Source organism: Canis lupus, chromosome 31, assembly GCF_003254725.2.
Source record: "Canis lupus dingo isolate Sandy chromosome 31, ASM325472v2, whole genome shotgun sequence".
NCBI classification, from domain to species: Eukaryota; Metazoa; Chordata; class Mammalia; order Carnivora; family Canidae; genus Canis; species Canis lupus.
This window is the reverse complement of record NC_064273.1, coordinates 9,841,500-9,866,485: the sequence shown is the minus strand read 5'-3', so window position 1 is coordinate 9,866,485 and position 24,986 is coordinate 9,841,500. Positions and strand designations below refer to the sequence as shown.

Below are 24,986 nucleotides of genomic sequence, written 5' to 3'. Positions count from 1 at the left end.
TCTGTTCAGTAGTAGAAACAGCACCCGAAGTGACTCAAGCTCTACCTCATTTCCTCTTTGCTTTAATTAAATCATGTATTGGCATTTGATGTAATTTATGGCTGATAATTTTAATTTGTCCTATGCCAGACTCTGTACTGTTTCATCTATTCCTTGTCAGTTTAGTTTTCATTCCAGAAAGTTCCATAAGGGAATATTAATTAAAATATTATATAAATATAATAAAGAGCTATACACAGTTTTAAAAGCAATATTGTTCTATTGTGTGTATTTTCCACTGTAAGATGACTTTTACATCAAAGTGTCCATAGTTCTTCTATATCATTGCACTTTCACAGAATTTTAGGCACATACATTTACATATGTAAGCATCAAAGAGTATGCCATATAACAAATTTATATTGACATACAATTTTCAGTAATCTTACTTAATAATATAGCTATTGTTTCTTTAATCCTTTGGCCATTTGATGCTTACCTTATATAGTTGGTAATAATATGTGGAACAGCTGCAAACTTTCACAGTAATAGGTACAATCGAATCTGATGTGTCTAATTAATTTTTAGTCCAACAAATTAGTTTTGTTCTTCATTACTCTCCAATGGGAGGAAGACATTACATTTCATTATACTTTTTGTCTGCAAGAACAATGGAGCGTTACAGGTCACACACATCCCTTGTCTATGCTCTAATTAGCCCAACTGACAACATTGTTTCAAATATACCAGCAGCATAAGAAATAGTAATACATCTTCAAAAAAATAAATATCACATTGTATCAAATAACATATTTTATGGACCTTTTACACAGATGAATGACAAATTTTATTTTCTTCTTGTTCTATAATGTGTTTGTTTTCTTTTTAGTAATTCTTAGTAGCTAGGAAAATCACCAGATATGTGTATGTCTCATATTGAAAATATGAGCTCATTTAAAATATATTTTAACTAAGTTTATATATATGTAATAACTAAGGACAGATAGATTTGGAAAATTAAGCAGGTTTATTCCATAAGTGAATCTGGGCTTTACACCTGAATATTAAAACAAGAAACATTTTGGAAATGGAATATAAGTATGTATAAGAAAAATACTAACTGCTATAACAAAAAAGGCTACACACTGATTGGCTTACCAAAATAAAAGTGTGGGTTTTTTTTCTTATTCATAGCCAGTCAAATATGGATTAGCAGAATGGAGAGTGGAGTTTCTTTTTATTTTTTTTTTTTAATTTTTATTTATTTATGATAGTCACAGAGAGAGAGAGAGAGGCAGAGACATAGGCAGAGGGAGAAGCAGGCTCCATGCCCCGGGAGCCCGATGTGGTATTCGATCCCGGGTCTCCAGGATCGCGCCCTAGGCTAAAGGCAGGCGCCAAACCGCTGCGCCACCCAGGGATCCCGAGAGTGGAGTTTCTATTCCACACAGTTAAAGGGAGCTTCAATCCCTTCAATCAATAGCTCTACCATCTCTTACAGAGGCCCAAATCCTCCAAGGTCCCTTATTTCTATTTAATATTAGGAAAGAGAAAGAATGTCAAGTATTGTCACAGTAGTGTATAGATCATGTCTGGAGGTAGTAAGCATAATGTGCCTATGAAGTATTAGCCAATAACTCAGTCACTTTGCTGTACTTCAACTACAAGTGAATCTGGGATATGTTGGCTAATTTTCAGACCTAGAATAAAGGAGAAACTGGTAAACAAATCATCCATGGTTTTCAAGACTCTCACATCTAGACAATTTATAACTTCCATCCCTGAAGTACCCTGAGTGGCTCTGATACTCTTACTGCTACCTGAACCATAATTTTGAGTTACAAACTACTGTGTTCTTATCAGCCTCTTTACATACATCATCCTATATGATACTCCCCAAACCTTGAAATAGTACTGTTGCCAACTAACAGAAACACGCACTAGAAAAGATTAAGTGCCCTACATAAGATTATTGCTTACTTAAACTGGTTAGCAGTAGAGAGAATATCCAAATAGGAAACTTCGAAGACCATGTTCTTTCTAATATATTGTAGTGCCATGATAGCTAAAACAAAGAACATCATACATGTGATGTTAATAAATTTGCCAATTATATTTTTTATTTCAATTTTTTTAAGTCTGATTAGTAACTAATGGGGCATGATATTGACATTACAGGTCACTTAATTCCCAGTGCATGAATGTCTTAATCTTTTAAATAACACCTAAATCTTTTTCTTTTCAGTGATACTATGATTCCATAAGTTTTAACCTACCTTAAAATATGGATTGAGATTTTCTTAATTATTTCTGAAAGGTCTAAACTGTCAAACCATGACTATTTCTAGAGTAATACTAGTCCAGATTTACATGTTTATTTTAGTAACGTAGACCTTAGAATTAGTTTTAAAGTTGTCTTTTTAATTCAACTTTCAAGCAGATTTTCAAATTAGTTTAAAGGAAATAGATGAATTCTACCTTTTTGTGATATTTTAATTATAGATATCAATCTCCATGAAGTACATAATTGTCCTTATTTTACGTAGTAGTTTTAATACATTCCAAAAAATTAAGTAGTTTTAATACATTCCAAAATTAAATTAAGTTTGATCAAACTAAGCTCCTTGTTAGAATAAGGACAATATTGTTAGAATATTAAGTTACCTATTTTTAAGTCGTGGACATTTGAACTTAGGTAGTGCTGAAGAGGAAAGACAGTTTGCAAATACTCTGTGAATGTTGTAATTGCTTTTTTTTTTCCTTTTACTTTAACAAGACTGGATTACGACATCCCTTACCTCACTGAAGAAAAGTTCCTGTTATTTTGCACTCCTAGCACTTATTTTAGTACTTATATGTAAGGCAATAAATCAAGAAGCAGTTCTGAATCTATTCGTAGTAAACCAAAACATAAGGGAGCAATGTGCTTAATCACATTTTAAAACTCATAATTCAATTCTTCTTCTGAAACTTATAAAATATACTTATCAATAATTGTGACAGACTCATAGCACAATTCGTATGATGCAGCTGCCTTCCTAAGAATTTTCTAATTTCTGTGCTTTTGGCACACCCACATATGTATTCCTGTGTTTACTTTCACAATAACCTTTACTAAAACTATTTTTTCTTCCACAGGGGGACGTAATGAAGTTGTCATTACTGAAAACAATAACAGCATAACTGAGCAAATCACTGATGTTGTGAAGCAACCAGCCTTTATAGCTGGAATTGGTGGTGCCTGCTGGGTAATTTTGATGGGTTTTAGCATCTGGTTGTATTGGCGAAGAAAGAAGAGAAAGGGACTCAGTAACTATGCTGGTAAGAGACTATTTCTAGCTAAGAAAATCTCCTGTCTTTAGGAATGTGATGAAATGAAGGAGAAGGAAGGAAATTGAATAACAAGTGAATGAATGAACGAACAAATGGATGAATGTTTTGGTTTGTTTTAAACACTTGATCTATAAAATGCAATTATAAACATGCTTTAATGCATTTCTTCTCACCATATCACATTATGACCATAAGGCAAGCTTTTTTGCTTGTATCTCCAGTGAAGTGGAACAAGAAAACGCGCAGATAAATGTGTAACCATTTTTTCTCAACTAGTTCTTCAACACACACACACACACACACACACACACACGCACACACACAGACTGCATGCTATGAAGCCATTATCTGAGAAGTGGATTCAGGCAAGATCATTACTAACATCCTTAGGAAGAAAGAAAATATTTGAAATATAGCTTTTAGTATTTTAAGTGCAGATTACAATAGGAAATGTCCCAGATGGCAAATAAAAACAAGGGGAAAATCTCATCAGAATTAATAAGGCTGATGAAGCATGAATTAAATGATTTACTAGTCTAGTCTGTTTCAAGGTGACCTATCAACATTTTAGAAGGAAGAAAAAGAAGAAAAAGAAGAACCTAGAGTTCTAGCTACTTGCAAAATGTTTTCTTCTTAGAATCTGAAACAATTTCAAGGATATCAATAATTGTGGCCTTCAAAACATCTCCAAGGCAGGGAGGGAGATAAGAGAGGGGGTGAAACTACAAGTCAGTGATTAAAAGGATGAACTCAGTATTGAAGCTATGTTCAATAAAAACTTTAATTGCAATTCATGTTAAGTGTTTCCTCTAACAACCACCACTACAAAAATACATTATCTCAATATTTCAGACTTTCTAAAATTTACAAGGGAAAAATTTTAGTTTAATGTCATCCTACAAACACTTCAGAATTTTTTGACACATTTTATTCAATCTTCTATTTCTAGTTTTAACCTTAAGTTTAAATGTTTATAAGTGTCTTAATAACTGATTGTAACAGAAGCTTCATACTTTATTAAGTGTAAGCTGCTCTAGCTTGTAGGCTTCTAAGCCACTGATAATGTCTAAATAGTGCAAAATAGAAGGGATAGCACCCTCTTGGTTGTCTTGCTTGTTATTTGACAGCATTTAAATATGATCTTTTGATTATGATTGTGGCTCATGTCCATATCTTATGAAAATAAAGGTATTATTTACCATTAGGGTAAATTTCAGGCCTAGACACAGCAGGACAGTGTATGCATTGAAAAGGGGATCCCATGTTTTGTGAGTTCCAGTCATTGTGCCGTTTTCATTGTCTCATTGGTTGCTGACAGCTTCTTCCTTGTGCTTTGTCACCTGAGTGCTGTATCACCACGTCAGGGAGAGATTCTTTCCAGCAAGGGATGCCTAAACAGTAACTAGTGTCAGAGTCTTGAACATTCATGACACTTTAATGTACCTTCTTGTTCTGCACTCCCCAGTCCTCTACCTTCATTCCTTGCAGGCATTTTCATCAACCCATCTGTTTAATCAATAGCCATGTTACCATTCATGTCTGTAACATACATATGAATCATGAAAATCAGAGGGAAATACTGATTTAATTCTTGGGCTAGTTTGTGTTTATCCCTTTGTTTGACTTTGGTGAAAATAATACAAGATTGATTGCTCTAGTTTCAATGCAGAGTTCTAAGATATCCACATTTGAGGTGTTGCATTTTTATCCTCCACAGTCACTCACTCCTATAAATAACATAGCTCTCATAACTAGTAGGTTTGTGCTTTTAGTAAAATTATGTCAGACAGATTTCTTTGTTCCCTTTCTTTTCCTTTTTTTTAATGGTAGTGCTTGCAAAACCTGTGCATTTAATTTGAAAATATCTGTTGGTCTTTGAGCTTGACAAGAATAATGCATTTCCTATTATCATTTCTCATCGTGATTGATATCCATCTGCTTGTAGAGGAACTGCTAACTCAGAAGGTGCTATGCCCTTCAAATATTTTGGAATAAGGCCAAGAGTGCAGCCTTTCAAAACCTTTATACTTAATTGATAGATGGCTGACTCTTAGAATGGATTCACCTTCAACTAGTAATTTGCCTTCTAGCAACTGCTATTCTCCTATAGGTGAGAAGCAATTGAAAATCCAAACCTTCGGTGCCTAGCATTGCATATCTGCCTTGATGATATTTTTAACACATTTCCCTCCATATATATCTTATCCTCCACCTGTTAAAATTTTCATGTTCTTGTCCTTCTACAACTTAAAAAATGGGAATTTAAAAATAAGAATGATTAGTGATGTATCATTGGTTTAAATTTCTGATATTTCATGCATAAACTAATAATCCATTTAAGAACACAAAGATTTGATATAAGACTATTTTTTCTGTGAAGTGTGTTATAAAAATTATAGAATATATACTCTATTTGTACCAGGTCTATTTATATTTTTGGTTTTCATTAAAAATTCTCTGGGAATCTTATAAATTTTACAAGTATGAAGAAAATATGATTTTACTCACAAGGTGAAAAGACTAATATTTTCACTGCAATTGGCAATTTGGTGTCCAAACTTTATCTTTAATTCATGAGAGCTTTGGTAATTTTTTCCTAAATAAACAAAAAATCTATTTTTATGAAAAGTATTTAGATTTATTTTGTAACATAAGATTCTTCATTTATTTCAAACCCCAATTCTGATATTAGATTATACTTAGACATCTGATGCAATTTACAAATATACATCCATTTCCTACTTCATTCCAAATCTCTTATTAACCAGCAGAGGCAGAACAGGAGAGATTTTTACTTTTTTACTAGTGGAAAGATATGTAACTATCTTTCAGGTTAGAGATTCTAACTCTCAGCAGGATGCCTTCCACTCACCCTGTGTAGGCAAAAACCTACTGACTTCTATTATAGCTAGTCTTTGGCTCTCTGTCATGTGGAAAATTATATTTGAATGTTTAGAAGGAAGAAAAAGAAATACGTGCAACTCAGTATTGATATTTTTCTTATATATCAAGGATTTAACATATTTATCATAGGACACTAGTGGAATGACACCTTACATTATAAGAATAACTATCTTCTTTCAAGATCTCAAGAATCAAATGCAAACTTATATATTTAAGTGATATGAGAGGAGAATTTGTCTTGAACACATTTTGCTTTTTTACACAGCAGAGTGGAGATTTCCCTAGGGCAGTGTTACACACTAACTTCTTACTCCAATTTTTTCCCATTTATCCTTTATTTAAATTCTTCAGACACAATCACGTGCCACAGCTTTGCACATGATGCAAAGAAGGGGGACTGAAAAAAATAAAAAATAATAAATAATAATAAAAAGAAGGGAAGCTGGATCAAAAAAAAGAACCTTATATTTCATACTCTATATGAAATCATTTTATATTTTCCTAGAGCATCGTATAACATTATTTCTCGTACTCTCCATTGAGCATCAACAGTCTACTTGTCACTGCATGTGAGATTCCTGGCTGCTATAATAATTCACCACCTGAGTTGTAGCATAAGGAATTATAAAAATTTGGGCAGAAGATACAGAGAATATTTAAATATTATGTGATTTTTGAGTCTAGAGTAAATGTTTGATCACATATATAACAGTGTTTGTGAGTAGATAAATGAACAGCATAAGTTTCAATAACAGCCATGTAGCTCCCACGAGGATTCTATGCAGCTATATTTTAAATATAATATATATGTTCATGCATATACATCTTATAATACTCAGGAAGGCTACATGAATCTTTGCAAACTTCTGTTTTTCACTTTTCTATTCATGATTTTTAAGTCATCGACTTTTTAATGAAAGTATATATATTTTCACTTGTAAAGGAGTGAGTGATAGTTTATGAGTATTATCTCTAAGAACAATAGATTCTATGAAACTCAGTAAGTATAAACAATTTAAGGAGTGAGCAGATTATAAAGTGCTAAACACTTCTTGCATAGGCTTTAAAACCATTGGTGAAATATGAATTATTTGACAAAACTATCTAAAGACAGCTAAAAGATTTGATGGAATTTTTATACTCTGATTATCTGGGCCGAGTTAATGCTTATTAAAAGAGGATTAATCTACATTCATATTTGAGAAATAGCTTATCAGGAATGGGAATGAGACTTGGCTGGCAACATTAAAGTTTCTATTCGGAGTAGGAAAATGTGGCCTAGTAGAGATAGGCACTCTGAAAGCTTCCTTCCCTCAAAATGTCAATTTACCACATGGCTGTATTTCCCTTCCCCCTCATGTTCTAGCAGGCATGAGATTAGGATTAATCCTGTCAGATAATAGTAGAGGTACTTTCTGTATGATATAAACTTGCAAAATCTCTTTACCTTATATCCTTTATAAATATTGCAATACATTCAAAATATTTAATGCAATTCTAAAACACTTAAGATTGTGGTATTTGTAGAACTGTTTGGACACCTTAGCACTATCCAAATTAGTTTTAGATGAAAACCTCTATATGTTGTTCCCTGAAAGTTCTTAACTTTAGATTCTAGCAGGGACTCCTTCATGGTAAAGATTCACACTTCTTTCAAACTTATCTCTGGTAAGCATGCAGTTTTTACACTGTGATTATCAAAATGGTCACTAGAGCAAAATTGTCCAACGACCTCTCCTTCCATCCCTCTTGCTTATAAATTCAAGGAAGTTCAACATCTCTTTGAAATGAAAGCTGCCTCAAACAGCTGTAAGTTTACTGTGGAATTTGTTTATTTTTTTCTCTGCACAAAATGAAAAACTGAAAGAAAGAGAAAGGAAGGGAGGAAGGGAAAATGCTAATCAAAACACCATATATGACTTCTATTATATGCATTGTAATTGCTTGTCCTTATTTTTAGTCTACTTTTCATCTCGTGGTCTAATATGACTCAGTTACTTTTGGTCTACCTTTCAAAACGGAACAAATCTAAAAGTTCGGAGTATGAGGTAAAAGGGAAATTTGAATATTTATGTGCCTTATTTCCCTTGTTTTACAAAAACAACGAATCAACCTTCTTATGATAAGGATTGTTTTGTGCTTGGTTGGTTTGGTTTTGGGTTTTCTTTTGTCATGGAAGCATTCAAAATGGAGAATTTTCATGTATATCAAATTCTGTCTATGGACCATTTTAAGTTGGTCATGTATTTATATGATGTAGTGTTCATTTTTGCCTTTGATTTGTTGGTATGTAGAGGTGAAAAGATAAATGTCTTTATGGAATATTTGGCCAAAAGCAGTCCAGAAAGATTTGAAAAAAAATATTTTATTTCTTTTTAAAGATTTTATTTATTCATGAGAGACACAGAGAGAGAGAGAGAGGCAGAGACACAGGCAGAGGTAGAAGCAGGCTCCATGCAGGGAGCTCGATACAGGACTTGATCCTGGGACTCCAGGATCACACCCTGGGCCAAAGGCAGGCGCTAAACTGCTGAGCCACCCAGGGATCCCCCCCAAAAAAAGATTTTAATGATGATTGGGGCACAAATCCTTCTCAACACTTATTATTTATTGTGTCTTGCATAGCAGCCATCCTAATGGTGTGAGGTAGTAGCATCCATTGTAATTTTGATTTTTAGTTCCCTAATGGTTAGTGATGTGGAGCATCCTTTTAAGTGCTTAATGATCATTTGGATGCCATCTTTTTTTTTTTATAAGATTTTGAATGTTGCCTTGTAAGTTTAAATTTTACATTTTTAAAAAAAGATTCCTTTAATTATTTTAGAGAGAGAGAGACCACAAGTGGGAGGTGCAGAGAGAGAGAGAGAGAGAGTCTAAAGCAGATTCCACACTGAACGTGGAGCCTGATGCAGGGCTTGATTTACTGCTCTAGCAACAGTGGAAAGTTCAGGTGAGGGCAAAAGAGCATCTAAATTAGGAGAAATACTACTTTCCACATATCTTCTAAATAGTACGTTTGAGGTGTAGCCCATCAGTGCCTGCTTATTTGCATATTCACAATGATATTCACATCTGAACACACCTTTAGTAGCGTAAAACAATCACTTGAGAGTCCATTAAAAAGCCACATTACTATAAAGTCATATCAGATGAAAAGCTAATTAGCTGTACTGTTTTCATATTTTGTGTGCATTTTTCCCCCAATCAGGACTTTATTTAATAGCTCCAGTGCTTAATTTTTTCATTAATTGTTTCAGATTAATTCTTCTTCTTCTGTTGTTGTTGTTAAAAGCAGTTATTAAGGGAACCCAATGTGACATGGACCACTGCTGATTCTCAATTCCTGTCACTTAGGCAAGCTTGTCAGGAAGCAGAGTAGCGACCAGTATTTTTTCATCTTCTCTGAGGAGCTGTCCATAGCCAATCCTGGGAAGATACAAAGTATGTGTCAGGATTGTTTTATAATGAATTTGAGATGTTACCTGAAACATTGATAAGGCAGTTATACTTCAGGTGCCAGCCAGATGTTCCTCAGAGCACCACCTCATAAAGTCTTGATAGACCCTGGGAATCATGATCGTATCACCTAATTATGATGTCGTAAAAGATATGTCATTAAATGACCTTAGAGGAGGGACCAGGAGACTTCATCTGGAAATTCACAAAATTTATAGAGCAATCGATTTCATACCAAAAATTTGAGGAATAGATAAATTATGGAGATATTATTCAAATTTAAGAAGTACTTACTGTATGTATAATTTAAGTAACAATATATCCTCTAGTTATTTAAAATATGAATCAAGTCATAAAGCTTTGTTTAGTTTTTTATGTTTCAAATTTTTATTTAAATTCCAATCAGGTAATCCACAGTGTAATATTAGTTTCAGGTATACAATATAATGATTCAACACTTCCATACGACACCTGGGGCTCATCACAGCAAGTGTGCTCTTTAATCCCCATCACCTATATTACATACCACCTGACCCACCTCCCCTCTGGTAACCAGCAGTTTTTTTCTTCATCTCCAGGAATTGATTTCTCTGATCTATACTCATTTTAGTCAGAATTGCAGTCGTGTAGTCCATAAACTTCTAAACACCAAAATTTTTCCCATGATCTTCTAGTTAGTTCATTGAGTAGCAAAATTTGATCCATTCTACTATAGAATTTATCCCACTAATCATGAATATGTATATTTTATTGCAAACATATTAAATAACTTTGAATAGATCCTCTGACTTAGATCCTCTTTGTAGTATGCATTGTATTATCTTTCTAGGATCTGAAACATTTTGAATTCCAAATATATTTGGCTACAAAGATTTTGGATAGGAAATGATGGATACACACTGACATTTATGTTCTTTGGACAATCCTTGAAACCCACTTTTATGTTGATAGCTTGTGGAATGGAGTGTCCAGAGAGAGGTCTTCTCCAGGTGTAGATCTACAGGATACTTGTCAGTGTGACTAATAAGTTTCATAAAGGACTGAAGTTTTTGCAATTATTACATACAATTTGAATATATTCAGTATCAAGTACTTGAACATTCCATTTTTTTGTGAAGGTTGAATGATAAAACAAAGCACTCAATACATTATTCTCTATTAATTATAGTTTATGTCTATTCTAATTGTAGTTGTTCAACTCATAGTGATTAACAGTGTCCCTAAAAGGATATGTGATGATGAAGAATATGTTGTCAATCAGTACCTGTTTCTCTTTTTCACTGGCAGGATGTTATTACCTGTTTGAACTATTCTGTTTTAATTTCTACTATGCTCATTTTATGTTGTGCTTTCTAATTAGGACACCCACATATTAAGATTAAAGTTATGATTTGATAATCCCCCATTAATGCTGTTGATCTTCCAATGTCACTTTACATGCTAATTGTAACAGTTTTGACATCCAAACACAAATGCCCTTTTGACTTAACTATACATTTGGCTTTAAGTATTTTTAAATGCCTTATTAAATTTGGAGCAAATGATGGCTTTGCTCTGGGCTATACCATGGCTTCTTATTCTCTGTACAATTATGTTAATTATATTTTGTTAAAATTCCCAGAGGCCTCAGCTCTAAACTAAGGACCAATATATAGTTGGTATTAATTGTAATTAATATTGACTACCTGTGTGTGTGTGTGTCTTTCTTTTTTTTAACAGTTACATTTCAAAGAGGAGATGGAGGACTAATGAGCAATGGGAGGTATGCTAAGGAGATTCTTTTTTATTATTATTTTTAATCAGGACTGGGGAAACTATAGTAAGAAGCTATTATTGTAATAAATGATCACTTATAAGTCTGAGAATTCTAGGAGGAATTAAATGGCTTACCACAAGGTTTAATGATCTATCTGTTGTGCACTTTAGAGGAATCAAGTCCAGATGTTTCATATCTCCCAGATGCCCCTGAAGAAATTAGTAGTAAATATCACAAGGAATGTGTTCATTTGTTAGCAGGATGTTTATTGCATTAATTAGACATTAGCAAATGAAGTTGCTGTTGTTTAAGACTCCTTATTGGCTCTCACTAAATTGCTGTGAGTGAACAATTACACATAATCGATCACAAAGTAAATGATTCATGGATGATGAATAGGCTGTAGATTGATAGGACTGGATTCCACAACTTTGGATACTCAATTGAAATTGATAAAAGCTGATAACAAACCCATATATCCTCATCTATTTTCCCTTTGCCAATATGGAGATTGTAATTAGGCTCTGGTAATAACTTCCAATCTCCCATTTAATCAATATTTTAGCAAAAAGAGATTAGGTCTAATGAGAGCTAGTGCATGTAGCAAGTAAGCAGTTGGATCTTCTTATTGCAGTTTCCATAGAAACACATGTTTCTCTTAGGGATTGCACAGAAACGGTCTATCAAAAATAAAGTGCAATGATTATAGATGTTGCTATTTCCTTTTAAATATGCTAATAATCTGGAGAGGAATCAGATTTTCATCTTTTATATCAAAAATGGAAATTCTTTATTAAATATGATGTGAGGGAAGTTTTTCTCACAGACTATACTCACATGCTGAATCAGATCACAGTGAATCTTTAATTACCCTAAAAAATTTTAATATACCCCTAATATCTTGCAATTCAGAGAATTTGGAAATGTGCTACTGATGGAACAATATAAATACTGTTCATTAATTTCCCTCAAGTTTGTTGCCTCTAAATTAAACATGAGGGCTCATAACAGGGGTTACAGCTTACAGGGGACAGATAAATATGGGGGCTGTAGGAATCAAGGAAGCAATAGCCCAAAGTCCTGGAAATGGTTGATACTGAGCAATCACTTTGAGCAATTGTTTCTTGAGGTGCCAGTTTATCATCAAACTTTGTTTTGGGATCCTACTATGTTACCAATTCCACCAGTTTAAGGGCAGACAACTGAATTCATTTGGATGCTTCTGCTTCCACTGACAGGCTATATATAGTTTTAATGAACCGCTGAAGTTCCTTAATTCTTGAGAACCTACACATTTTAATTTGAAGTGAATTAAAATCTTCTTAAATTCCTTAATATATTTTAGTGCAGGAGACAGGTGTCCAAATTTCTCATGGAGCTCCATGGGTTGATTTCCTTCCAATTTCTGTTTTAGCCGTCCTGGTCTTCTAAATGCTGGTGATCCCAGTTACCCATGGCTTGCTGATTCATGGCCAGCCACGAGCTTACCAGTAAACAATAGCAATAGTGGCCCAAATGAGATTGGGAATTTTGGACGTGGAGGTAAGTTGTGCTATTCAAAACTTTGTTGTTCGTTTTCTTAGCTTTCCTGAATATTCATAATACATTTTGGTTTGGGGACTATTAGCACAAGATTAGTAGAATCAGAAACTATGCTGCTAAGTAGAGCTTATGATTTGGGACTAGTCATTTCTGTTTTCTATGTGTCATTCAACACATATTTATTAAGTATACCCTGCATACCTGGCACCACGGCAGATAGTAAAAATAAAATATCAATATAAAGAGAGATGGTACTTATCCTCATAGGATGCATGTTATAGAGAGTAGACACTTAAATAAAGATGAAAACATGTTGAGAGAGAACTTAAGTGTAGTTCTACCATTGATAACTTTGTACCTCAAATGAAAGACAAAAAGGTGCTAAGTGGCTGATATACTAAGGTCTCCAAAATCTGGAGCTAGGGTCCTGTCTGTAGAAACAGAATTTGACCTACTATAAGTAATTAATGTATTTATTATACTATATTATATTTGACCTATTATAAATAATTACAGTCTCCCCACTGCCACCTTTCATCCAATCAATAGGAGAAAGATGGGGCTAGAGAAGTCTGTTGTCCCAGTTTTTAGTTTGGCAGAAATATGAGTTTTCCTTTGGCAGACAGTTGTGCAGACAGTAAATGGACTGGAGCTGCCTTGCCAGTACCCAACATGAAAAGGCTACCCACTAAGAATACAAAAGTTCTATGAATGGAGTGTTATTTAGGTTGACATCTGAAGAAGAGGTAGAGATTAAGCAGAGTTGTGGGGAAAAGTGTGTGGAGAAGAAATGACCGTATTTTAAGATCTAGAAAGAAGAGAGACATGACCTATTTGAGAAATGAATGAATTTTCTAATGAGTATGATGTACAACGGGAGCAGAGGTGGTAAAATGTATATATATATATATATATATATATATATATATATATAGAGAGAGAGAGAGAGAGAGAGAGAGAGAGAGAGAGAGGGAGGAAAGAGAGAGAGAGAGAGAGAGGGACAGATAATAGAGGGCCTTCTAAGCTACACAAAGACTTTAAACTTTGTCCGAAGGGTGGTCAGAAGGCATCAATGGGTTTGTAATAGGAGAACAGTGGGATCTAAGCCGAGTGTGAAGTCATCCAAGCTACTGCTGGGTGGAGAATGGAGTTCGAGTAGAAAATGGGATGATTAATTAGTAGAGTAGTGCTGTAATGCAAGAAAGTGTGGATGAATCTGCTGGAGGCTTTCTACACCTCTGGATGGAATTAATGGAGGAGACCCAGGGCTAGGCTAAACTATGATAAGCACCTCAGGGGTGCATTTCACAGGCATGAGTGTATAAATATACTGACCTAGAGGAGTAATCATGGATACTGACATTTTATCTTTATGAATGGAGTACCAATGAATGTTTGAATGTAATTAAAATAGTATTTCAAATAATAAAGCTACTAATTATTGCATAAGTCTGCATTCTGTCAATACCAACTTGAAGAAAGGGAGCTCTCTTCCATTCTCCAAATAAAATACAGAAAATAACCATCCCCTTGTCATAGTTATGTAGTGAGGATTAAAAGGATAATTTAGCACAGGTTTAGCACAAAGCTTGACATACAAGAGTGGCCAATAGGCATCAGTATAGTAAGTAAGAAAATAAAAAATACCTGTATGATTCCTCAACTTTTTGCTTGCCCTCTGTAATCACCCCATTTAGGATTCTTATTACCCCAGAACCTCTGAAGGTGGCTGCCTCCCCTAGCGACCAAACTCTGAGCCCTTAGCTTACTGGCTATCACTTTTCCATGGTAGGCTCTATCCCTGAGCATCTTCTCACACAGAATGATTTTGTCAAAAGAAATTCTGTTTGAAGGATTTGATCCATCAAGGATTAGATATCTATTTTACTTGCTATATTTGTATTTGATTAATGCACCAGTCTCTTCACATCAAGAAATGAATGCCTAAAGATAAAGAAAATGTTTGGTTTTGGTTTTGGCTTTCAGCTTTTAGCAGGCTACACTAACATCTGAAAAGTCTGTCTAATTTAGCCAAAGGGTACATTTGTAAATTTTCAAGGTTTTTCTTCCATATCCACTTCATTTTCATGACATGAAATATTTTGCAGGCAAACATCAAGGCCAAAACAAAGTTTTTGCAAGGTTTACTGTATTTCTTTGCAGTGTAATAGGCATTGTTAGCTTTTACTATGCACCAGAAATAGGTAGGTGTTTTGTTTTTTTTTTTTTTTGTACATTTTATTGGCATAATAAATGTGTGACATAAGTAATAGATAATCATGTTTACTTTTTAAAGGCCAGGAAACTAAGGTTTATCAAGATGAATAACTTGAGATCTAAGTATAGAAGGCAGGCCTAACACATTTTAAAGTCTCAGTTATTTTATCTACACTGTTCTGCAATCATCAAGGCTGGATTCACGTGTACGATTATGTAACTATGTTCCCTTAAGAGAATTATCGTGGATACTGACATTTCCCTTTCAAGAATGGAATACTAATACATGTTTAAATGTAATGAAAATAGTATTTTGAGTAATAAAGTTACTAATTATTGCAGAAGTCTGCATTTCATCAATGCAAAATATGAAAGATTTATTTAATCATTCAGCGAGCACTTATCCTCTGCAAAACACCAGGTGAGGAATTGTGGAATGGATCCAGGCATAAATCCCATATGTTCCTGTTCTTAAGTATCTTATGGTACAGTACAGGAGACAGTGATTCATTCAAGTATATCAGTCCAAAAGAAATAAATGCATGGATAATTCAGGTGCTGAAAACTGCAAAATGAATCATGAGTAATTCCACCTGAAGGGAAGGGTTTCTGTAATCCAGAGGCTTCAAAATCAAATGTTAACAAGTGCCAGTCAGCCCAAAGCACTAAGGAAAAGTAGGTGTGGACCATAAAAGTGGAAACTGGAAGGTCCTGCCTAAAGATGGCAACACCTATTTAGGTCCAGGCTGTCAGAGAAAGGCCGGCCCAGAGTTCCAAACTATCTGATATTATAGGATGATCTCCCACATCCAAATATTCATGCATAATCTTCCAATATTTCAAAGGTTGGATATAATTCAATTTATTTTTTGAAAATGTAGGAGCAATCAAATAACAGCCGAAGGAAATATGCAGCCCCCAAATCAATATAGATGCACTCAGACTTGAAGGCTGGCTAATTGCAACCAGCAGAGAGAACGCGATTCTATTTCTAGAACTGTGGCTTTACTTGTTGCAGGATTACATCTAGAGGAGTAGGTCCTCAGACAACTTTTTTTCCATTTTTAAACACTTGAATGTGCAATCACTTCAGAATCTTGCAGTTAAGTAGTTCCCCATCCAAATCAAAAGTTTTAGAGGACTTCAAGTTCAAGCTGTTGGGAAGTTGGGGCTCATGCTGGAGAAACATGTCTATCCAGTTAATATTATCAGTGAAAGATAGTGGAGGTGACAGAAACAAAACTGAAATTTCCCCCGAGTGGAGGATCGGTTTTCATAATTTTGATCTATTACTAAGTACTAAAAGTTTTTGAGAATGAAAATGATAATTGACATTTGAGAATAAAGTATGCTTTTCCATTATCCAATTTTCTAATTAGTTTATAGGTAAAAGCATAAAGGGCAAAAAATGTAATTCTGGGATTCTGAAATCAAAAAACAATCTTACTTATTATACAACTTTGTGAAATATATTTGACTATTAACAATTTCACTGATATGCCTTTAAAATATTTACTTCAGTAAAGTATGTATCCACATATAAAGTAAATTGGAATTCCAGACTTCAGGAGGATCTAAATTATACAGGATGCAAAATGGATTGTAAGTGTCTTGTCGCTATTGCTAAAAAAGACATTTTTATCTCTTGTGAAATGCAAAAGCAAAATTAATATTTTTAATTAATTTGTTTTTGGTTTTGTTTTGTGGGTATCGTCAAACCTAAGAGATTGGGGATATTTTGACTAAGTTTCTGCTTCCACGTTTTTCTTGTCGTGATAAATTGTTTTGGTAGCACAATAATTTAATTAACTACTTAATATTTACAGTAATATAACTAGTTGGAAATTTCCTATAATGAAGAAATCACTGATGATCTCAAGTCCTATGAAGTGTGGCTCTCAGAACATAATTATGGAACATATACTATAATTAGATTCACTTTTAACTCTACGTGATTAAAAATATGTCATTTAGTGTTGTTGTTTTTTAAAGATTTTACTGATTTATTTCAAAGAGAGAGTGTGAGTGGGGTTGGGAAGCAGAGAGAGAGGGAAAGAGAATCTCAAGCAAACTCCCTGCTTGAGAGCCTGACATGGGGCTCAACACGGGGCTTGAACTCACTACCCTGAGAGCATGACCTGAGCTGAAATCAAGAGTCAGATGCTTAACCAACTGGCCCCCCAGTATTGTTGGTTTTTGTTTTTTGTTCAAATTCTAGTATCTTTTGTAAAAAAGGAAAAATAAGAGCTCGGGAGAGAGGTGGCAGTTCTGAATTAAAAAGCATCATGTAAAGTTAATTCAGCACACCAAAAGATAAATGGGCTGATTGATATTCAGTGTTGTTACTAAAGTTTAATTTTACTCTTGCTGTATTATAACTTGAAACTGTAATTCTCCACTTCTAAGAGTTAGTAGCATAAATTAAACTCACTGATCACTCAGATTGCTTTTTCTATAGTTAAATCCTGCTGTATTGTGCAAATGACTTATTCATGAAAGTTTCCTTTTGTTATCTAAGAAAAAAAAAAAAAAATCCCTACCATCCGTTCCACTCCATACTGGAACTGTGAAATCAAATCAGAAATGCAGTAAGCTGGAACTTCAGAAAAATGTATCTCCTAGCCTGCTTATATAGTATAATTTCGGGAAAATGTTGCATCTGTTCAGCAGTTAGATTCCATATCTTTTGGGGTAAAGTGGAAAAAGATGTTTTCAATCCATAATTTGTAGATTCACTCTTACCGTTTCTTGCGTAAGGAGCCAACCGTTGCGTTGGTTCTAAAAGCTGTGTGAACGACTGAAAGCATTTTTCAGTAGTGGAATATCCCAAACATCTCACTCATGGATGAAGAAGATGGGGGAAGGGATGTGCTAAGCAGTGAGACGTGAAGGACGAGTGGTAGGCCTGCCTGTCACCGAAGCTGAGAGCTTGGCGATGGTTGTACATCATCTACCCTTCATTGACTCATAAAGCCCATCTCAGCTGAAATGCAAACGTGCGGCATGACACGTTTATTTTTCATCTTCCATCCTGATAGTTTTGGGCTGCCTGTGCATCATTAAATTGTTTCATTTCCCTATGTTCACCACAGATGTGCTGCCACCAGTTCCAGGCCAAGGGGATAAAACAGCAACGATGCTCTCAGATGGAGCCATTTATAGCAGCATTGACTTCACGACCAAAACCACTTACAACAGTTCCAGCCAAATAACACAGGCTACCCCATATGCCACAACACAGATCTTGCATTCCAATAGCATACATGAATTGGCTGTCGATCTGCCGGACCCACAGTGGAAGAGCTCAATTCAGCAAAAAACGGACCTGATGGGCTTTGGATATTCTCTCCCTGATCAGAACAAGGGTAACAACGGTGAGTCAGGTCCCTACTACCCAAGGAGTTATTTTCATATCATTTGTGCATGAGATAGAAATTAGTATTTGTTGTTCAGTTCAGTGATTCATTACCAGGTTCACTACCCAAACTAAAAAATTATTCTCGGCATGTATTCAGTACCTTGCACAATCCCTGCCACCGCCACCACCGCCACCGTCACTGCCACCACACACCAACACCAACCGGTTTCATCCTTTTAGCTCCTCTTCAATAGAGTGCTCAGTAATCCATCTCAACTTTCATTAGGCAGGGTAGACGGAACATTCCTCCACTGTCCCACGACATCTGCTTCTGAGTTGCTAACTGCATGTTCTGCATGGGCTTGTGCTGTGAACTAATCACATGATGCCACTATGACCTCTGCCCTTTAACCCTTAGCCTTACTTTACATCCCTGACTACCGATTGGCTGAGGGATTGTCTAATAGAATGCCACACAACCAGTCACAGGATTTCAGCACCACCAGCTCTCACAACAGCTCAGAGAGGAGTGGCAGTCTCTCAGGTTGGTCTCATCACAGTAAGGAGAAATATTTGTTTGTCACCAGCATATGACCTGTGTTCCTAACAACCGTGAAGAAGTACTGAATCACGACTCACTGTCAGGCATTTATCTTTCAGATGACAATAAAATTAGCGTATCCTAATGGAATCATGCTTTGGGAAGGGCGGAATAAGCATCACTCTCACTCTCTGTGTACTAAGCGTACACCACCATGTGTTCTGAAAAGTAGTGTCATTGTCCTAAGTATTATTTAGTGAAGAGCAGATGAGTTTGATCGTCCTTGAACCCTTCCTAAGAGCCAAGAGACCTCTACAATAAAAGATCATTCAGGAAAGTCAGCTCCAGGACGTGGGCAGCAAACGATGAATTCAGCCAAAATGCAAATTATCTGGGACATTTCTCATAGCATTAGGATTCCAGTGATGTGACTTTTTATTTTTGGACAATCTTTCCAAAATGTTATGTAATACAATTTATTATCGATGGAATGATGTCTGGAGTAAGGTGCTGCTACCGTGCTAACCAAGAATCTTATCAGACATTACTCTTCACACTTAACTTACAAGTCATAACCTTTCATATGGATGATTTTTTTATGCTGTAAATGTTAATATATTCGATATATATCAGCCAAACCTACAATCTATAATGTGGGTGTTGTATAGCACATATCGGGACAGAGTTTTACTGGACAGAAATATGTGCCTGTGGTAACGAATAGCAGCAGTGTGCTTCAGGCTCAAGGATCCTCACCTCTCAGATAAGGAGGTCGTAGGAGTCACACTCTACCTTCCAACCAGAACACGTACATCGTGTGACTGATGACTTTGCACATTTCTATTGATTCCATGACCTTATTTGCTTATTTTTTCATAATAATGATATTCCATTTGTTTTACAAAATTTTTTTTTTTTTATCTACAAATTCTCAGTAAAGGATTATGGTGTATTATGACATGTCACCGGCTCCTAGACCATAAGGAGTTAACTCTTTTATATCATTAGGGTAACATTTACTAAATGACTTTTCCTCAGGAGATAGAACCCTTTCAGTCTGAAATGTTAATGCTCTCTCTTCTCTCCAAAATGAGCCATTTGCTCTTCTTACCTATTGGTAGAATTAGATACATTATAGAATCCAGAAAATTTTAAACATCTGTTATGAATTTAAATGGGCTTAATAATATAGGGGGGCATTTTGAATAACCTTATGTCATTTATACTCCAATTTATTTATAATGAGTCCCATAATTGTACTCCATAATTAAAAACTAATGTATCCTAGGCCTATTTCATTCAAGATATGTAAAGTCCCAAGCAATATACATATTTTAAAAATCTATATATTTTAAGCCATGAATTACATAAGGCCTTTTGTGAATCCTTCATTAAATATTCTGTGTATGTTGATTGACACTGAGTTTTAAAAGTTACCTTTTGAGTAATTGTAAGCAGAACATGATTCACAATAGTGCTTACTGCTTTTTTAATCCATTAATCTCCTGAGTGACATTTATATATATATGTCTGTGAATTATATTAACTACTTCATCTACATTTGAATACAAAATTACTTAAATCAGAAATAGAAAGCATTCTTCAGAGATGAGAGTGAAATGATTATTCCCTGTTAGTTTAGTCCAATTGAGTTTAATATTACAGAATTTGCTTAATTCTTATAATCATAGATGTGTTTTCTAAAGCTCAAATTTAAGATCAAACTGCCCAAAGGATATCTAATCATACATTATAAGATTTTCTCAAGTTTGTGCACAGTAATGAAATCAATTTAAAATAATCACACTAACAAAGAAAGTTGGGCATTTCTGAATAATTTCAGTGAATTCCTCATCCTCCTTGAAACACTTTTATAATCTATTCCATATATAAGTTATGAGTATTTGTGTTAAAAATTCAACCACCAAAAAAGAAAACTCAGATCTCTTAGAAACTATATCCAGTCATATTGTGTATGTGTATATATATATATATATATATATTTAGCACTATATCAGTAGTGATAATGAAATATTTTTACACACTAGTATTTTTTGAAATACAGTATGTATTTAACTAAATTGAAAATTATCTATTTTTATCATTCTCTATACATAGAAGTTATCTGTTCAGCATAAATGTCAATTTAAATATTTACATTTTGCATTGAAGAGAAATGGGTCAAATATGTTTGCCAGTCTTCAAAATATGTTCCCCTAAAATATAATGCAGGCAGTTTTCACCTCAAAAATGCTTGGGGATCTTTGGTTGCAAGTAACAATAACAGATTGTGGCTCACTTAGCTCAAGGTATAGATCTTAGATAAACATTTAGTTTCCTTAGCTCGTGTTATATGCCCACCACCATGCTAAGAGTCCCCCTCTTAGCTCAATGCTAAGAGAGGACAAAGCATATGGATTGATGGTCCTACCAGGACACCACTCAATGACAGAGCAGAAATCTCCCAAAGAGGGAGAAGTAGGCATTGGAGTTAAGCCCTCAAAAATTCCCTCTATGAATCAGCTTCGTTTGCCCAATTCATTTTTAAGTCTGACATTTGGCCCTTTTTGACCTTGGACAAGAACTTCAACAGAATTGGGTTCAGAGCTCCAGAAATAGTAGTTTCTAGTAAAGCTGTTGCATTTTAAATGTGGTTTTTTTTCTCTTCCTGTGTAAATATGGACCACATAACATTCAGAAAGAACCTCTATTTCCCCATCTATTAACTATTTCATCTACATTTGAATACACTATTACTTAAATTGGTGATAGAAAGCATTCTTTTGGAGGTGAGAGTGAAGCAATTATTCGCTTTTAGTCTGAGTTTAACAATTTGTTTTATGGAGATATATGAACTTTCTTCTTTGTATCATTCAGTTCTGGTGGTGATCATATGACATTTCTAAAGTGAAGAGTGAGGAAAATATTGTACACTTATAAATATATAAGTAATAAAGGATGCACAACCAGGGGAAGAACTCACTAAGGACGCACAGCCTAACCCATTCCTCTTTTAATTATTCAAATAGACTTCTGAAACTGCACAAAAATATATGATCCTAGTCTGTGATTTTGATGAATGATCATGAAACAAAGGATTAAGTCTTATCTACCATAAACGTAAAAAAAATTAGGCTTCTATTCAAGCAGGTTTATTATTTTTATTCCAAGAATCAGACTATTCCTGGGACGCTCATTGGGTTTGGATAAGTTAGGCTTGACAAAGGCTGTAGAAGTGGGCAGAACCATGTTTGCTCTAAGATAGAGGAGTTGGGAAACAGTAACAATGACTGGCATTTATTGAGCTCTCTGTACAATCTGAGCCCTCTCCATGCTTTCTATCTTTTAATCCTCAAAATACCATAAAGATTTAAGCACTTTATATCTGGTTTACATGTGTGGAAATTGAAGTAACTTATCAAGTAAGTGAGAAACCAGTCTTCAACCCCAGAGTAAGCTCTAACCCTTGAAGTAGCTCTATCGTTCTTTTAATACCTCTCCTATTGCCAAAGACAGGAAGTGAAAGGGTGAAAACATTTTGTCTGTAGGTGTGCTCTTTTAAGCACATGTGTTTATGTACACATGACCTAGACTACAGACATAATTGGCAACAGTATCTATGTCCAGTTTAGCAGTTCCATCACTTTCTGGCCCTGGAATAAGTTATTACTAAATGACACAATTTTCTGAATTGGCTCATGTGGATTAGTAATTGGCAGAAGAAAGGAGATGAGACTTCTAGCAATATCTCTATTGGTAGCCCTGCTCCAAGTATTTGATGCTCACAGCTTGCAGTTCCAGAAAGATGAGATCCAAGAGATCAATACCAGGATTTTGGAAATATAACAATAGGCCATAGTGGGAGTGAAGGAAGCTGCTTGGTTTCCATCAGAACAATATCCTTTATTATGCTGTGGGAGAAGCATTCATTCTTGCCATCAACTGTGGTCCATTTAGGAAGAAACTTGATTTACTTAAATTTTGAAAGAGTGAAAAGTATGGCAGTATACAAATGATGAGTTTTATTTTTATATTTCACTTAGCTCCAGTAATTCCAGATTTGGCTCAAATGCTGCCAAGTTATTTTTTGCTTGTGTTTTGTGCATGAATTCATTTGTATTAACAATAGTACTGAAAGTGATCACTGCATTTCCATTAATTATCCCCCTCTTTTTGGAATTTTAGGAAATGTGATGCTTAAAACATCTGGGAACCACTCTCACTATAGGCAAAAATAATTATGCCATTCATTAGTTTAAAATTCTATAAAACTTATCATTGTGAAAGATTTACAAGTATCCGGATTATAGTTGATTGATTTTTATCTGTCGCTTTTGAGGGAGAACTGTACTCTCCTGGATTAATTAAATTGAGTAAATTCTAATGGAAAAGTTTAGGCTGTATCCTTAGATGCTGCATTTTCCATTGAGAGGGATTATGCAAAAGAGCATTATAAACGTACTAAAATCTGACATTTGAAAGAATTTGTTATGGCCCATTATTTGGTCTAACAATGCAAATGTAGAGGCAGCAGACGTGAATAAATCAATAAGTGTGCTTTTGCTTCAGAAGCCATGTTTTTGGTTTATTCAGCACTGTAGTTAATGCATTGGGGGAAAAAACAATATAATTTCGAGCGATTTATAAAAACGTTTTTCTGATTATATCATCTCATTGTTTATAGCTTTTAACAAATGTAATATACTGATTGTGGTGTTTTGAAAACATAAATACGTCTTCCCATCTGATGTACTCTGTTTCTACTGATATCTGGCACAGCTGAAGAAATGCATTATTACTTTCAGGTGGGAAAGGTGGAAAAAAGAAGAAAACTAAAAACTCTTCTAAACCACAGAAAAACAATGGATCGACTTGGGCCAATGTACCCCTACCTCCTCCCCCAGTCCAGCCCCTTCCTGGTACAGAGCTGGAACACTATGCAGTGGAACCGCAAGAAAATGGGTAAAACTGTTTTTCATTCCAACAAAATGCCCAGGGCTCTCCTCTTCTCTCAATCGTGCTTTTCTGTCTTTATCTTGTGTTCTCTTACTCTTTTCCCTGCCCCCTTTCCAGCCGGTTCCTCACCCTCTCCCACTCCTGTCTCAGGCCCCACTTTGGTTGTTTGCACCATCTATGTATTTTAGATGATAAACACACCACAGCACATATTGAGAACCTAGAATGCTTGGCCGTCAAGTGCCTTAGATTGTCTGCAATCATGATAATGCAGACTCCATTTATAATATTGCTTGTTAGCTTGAAAGCGAGTACCCACAGCTCTGTGAACTAAAGAGCCACTCCTGAGTGAGCCTGAAAAGGGAATTAAAATAATCTTCTCCATCGTCTCTCACGGTTTTCTAATGACTTGGTGTCTGGCCATAGCAGAGCTCCATCACATGGTGTAATTGCAGGGACTTTAATCATCAGCTTTGATGGGAATTTAGGGGCCAGATCAAGGAAAGAGTTGTTCAAGCCAACACACATTCTGTGACAAAAACCTCTCTAAGTTAGAAAATTTCCTTCAAGGGCATTTAAATGTGACCGGTTTCCTTATTCATTCTCAAATAAGTCTCAAGAGTTAGCGTTCCTCTGTTAAAGCGTTAATTGATTTTAAAGCAGAAAGACATTGATACTTTTTATTCTCTAATAAAAAAAATAGCAAATGAGACATTTACTCAGTCTTTTTTTTTTCTATTTTAATAATTCTAATTGCTCTGTCTTTCTCATAATTTTCAGGTCACCACTGCTTTTGAATGAAACTGAAAAATACATAATAAAGGCAGCTTTTCTTTTTTCCAAATTTCTTAAAATTCAGAAGTTAGATATTAAGACACCTCAATTTATTTCAATAATGGTTTTGTCTCCTGTCTTATTTTATGTAAAGATCACATGCATGAAAT

The 24,986-nt window shown here is 34.9% G+C and overlaps 1 protein-coding gene and 1 long non-coding RNA gene across 16 annotated transcripts in view; one reads left to right on the top strand and one right to left on the bottom strand.

Annotated features, from left to right (window-relative positions):
- ROBO2 (roundabout guidance receptor 2) overlaps nucleotides 1-24,986 on the top strand; it is a 1,648,622-nt gene that overhangs the window by 1,582,407 nt on the left and 41,229 nt on the right. For 9 of the 14 annotated variants that reach the window (XM_049104693.1, XM_049104697.1, XM_049104695.1 and 6 more), the window contains 6 exons: nucleotides 3,118-3,300; nucleotides 11,392-11,434; nucleotides 12,843-12,970; nucleotides 18,280-18,561; nucleotides 18,964-19,089; nucleotides 23,892-24,048. In XM_049104693.1, the coding sequence (XP_048960650.1) occupies nucleotides 3,118-3,300; nucleotides 11,392-11,434; nucleotides 12,843-12,970; nucleotides 18,280-18,561; nucleotides 18,964-19,089; nucleotides 23,892-24,048 (919 nt within the window). The remainder of the gene's footprint in view (nucleotides 1-3,117; nucleotides 3,301-11,391; nucleotides 11,435-12,842; nucleotides 12,971-18,279; nucleotides 18,562-18,963; nucleotides 19,090-23,891; nucleotides 24,049-24,986) is intronic. The other 5 variants (XM_049104696.1, XM_049104698.1, XM_049104694.1 and 2 more) reach the window with 1 other exon arrangement.
- LOC118352992 (uncharacterized) overlaps nucleotides 8,529-24,986 on the bottom strand; it is a 28,219-nt gene continuing 11,761 nt past the window's right edge. For both annotated transcript variants that reach the window (XR_004811083.2, XR_007407625.1), the window contains one exon: nucleotides 8,529-9,642. This is a non-coding gene — a long non-coding RNA (uncharacterized LOC118352992). The remainder of the gene's footprint in view (nucleotides 9,643-24,986) is intronic.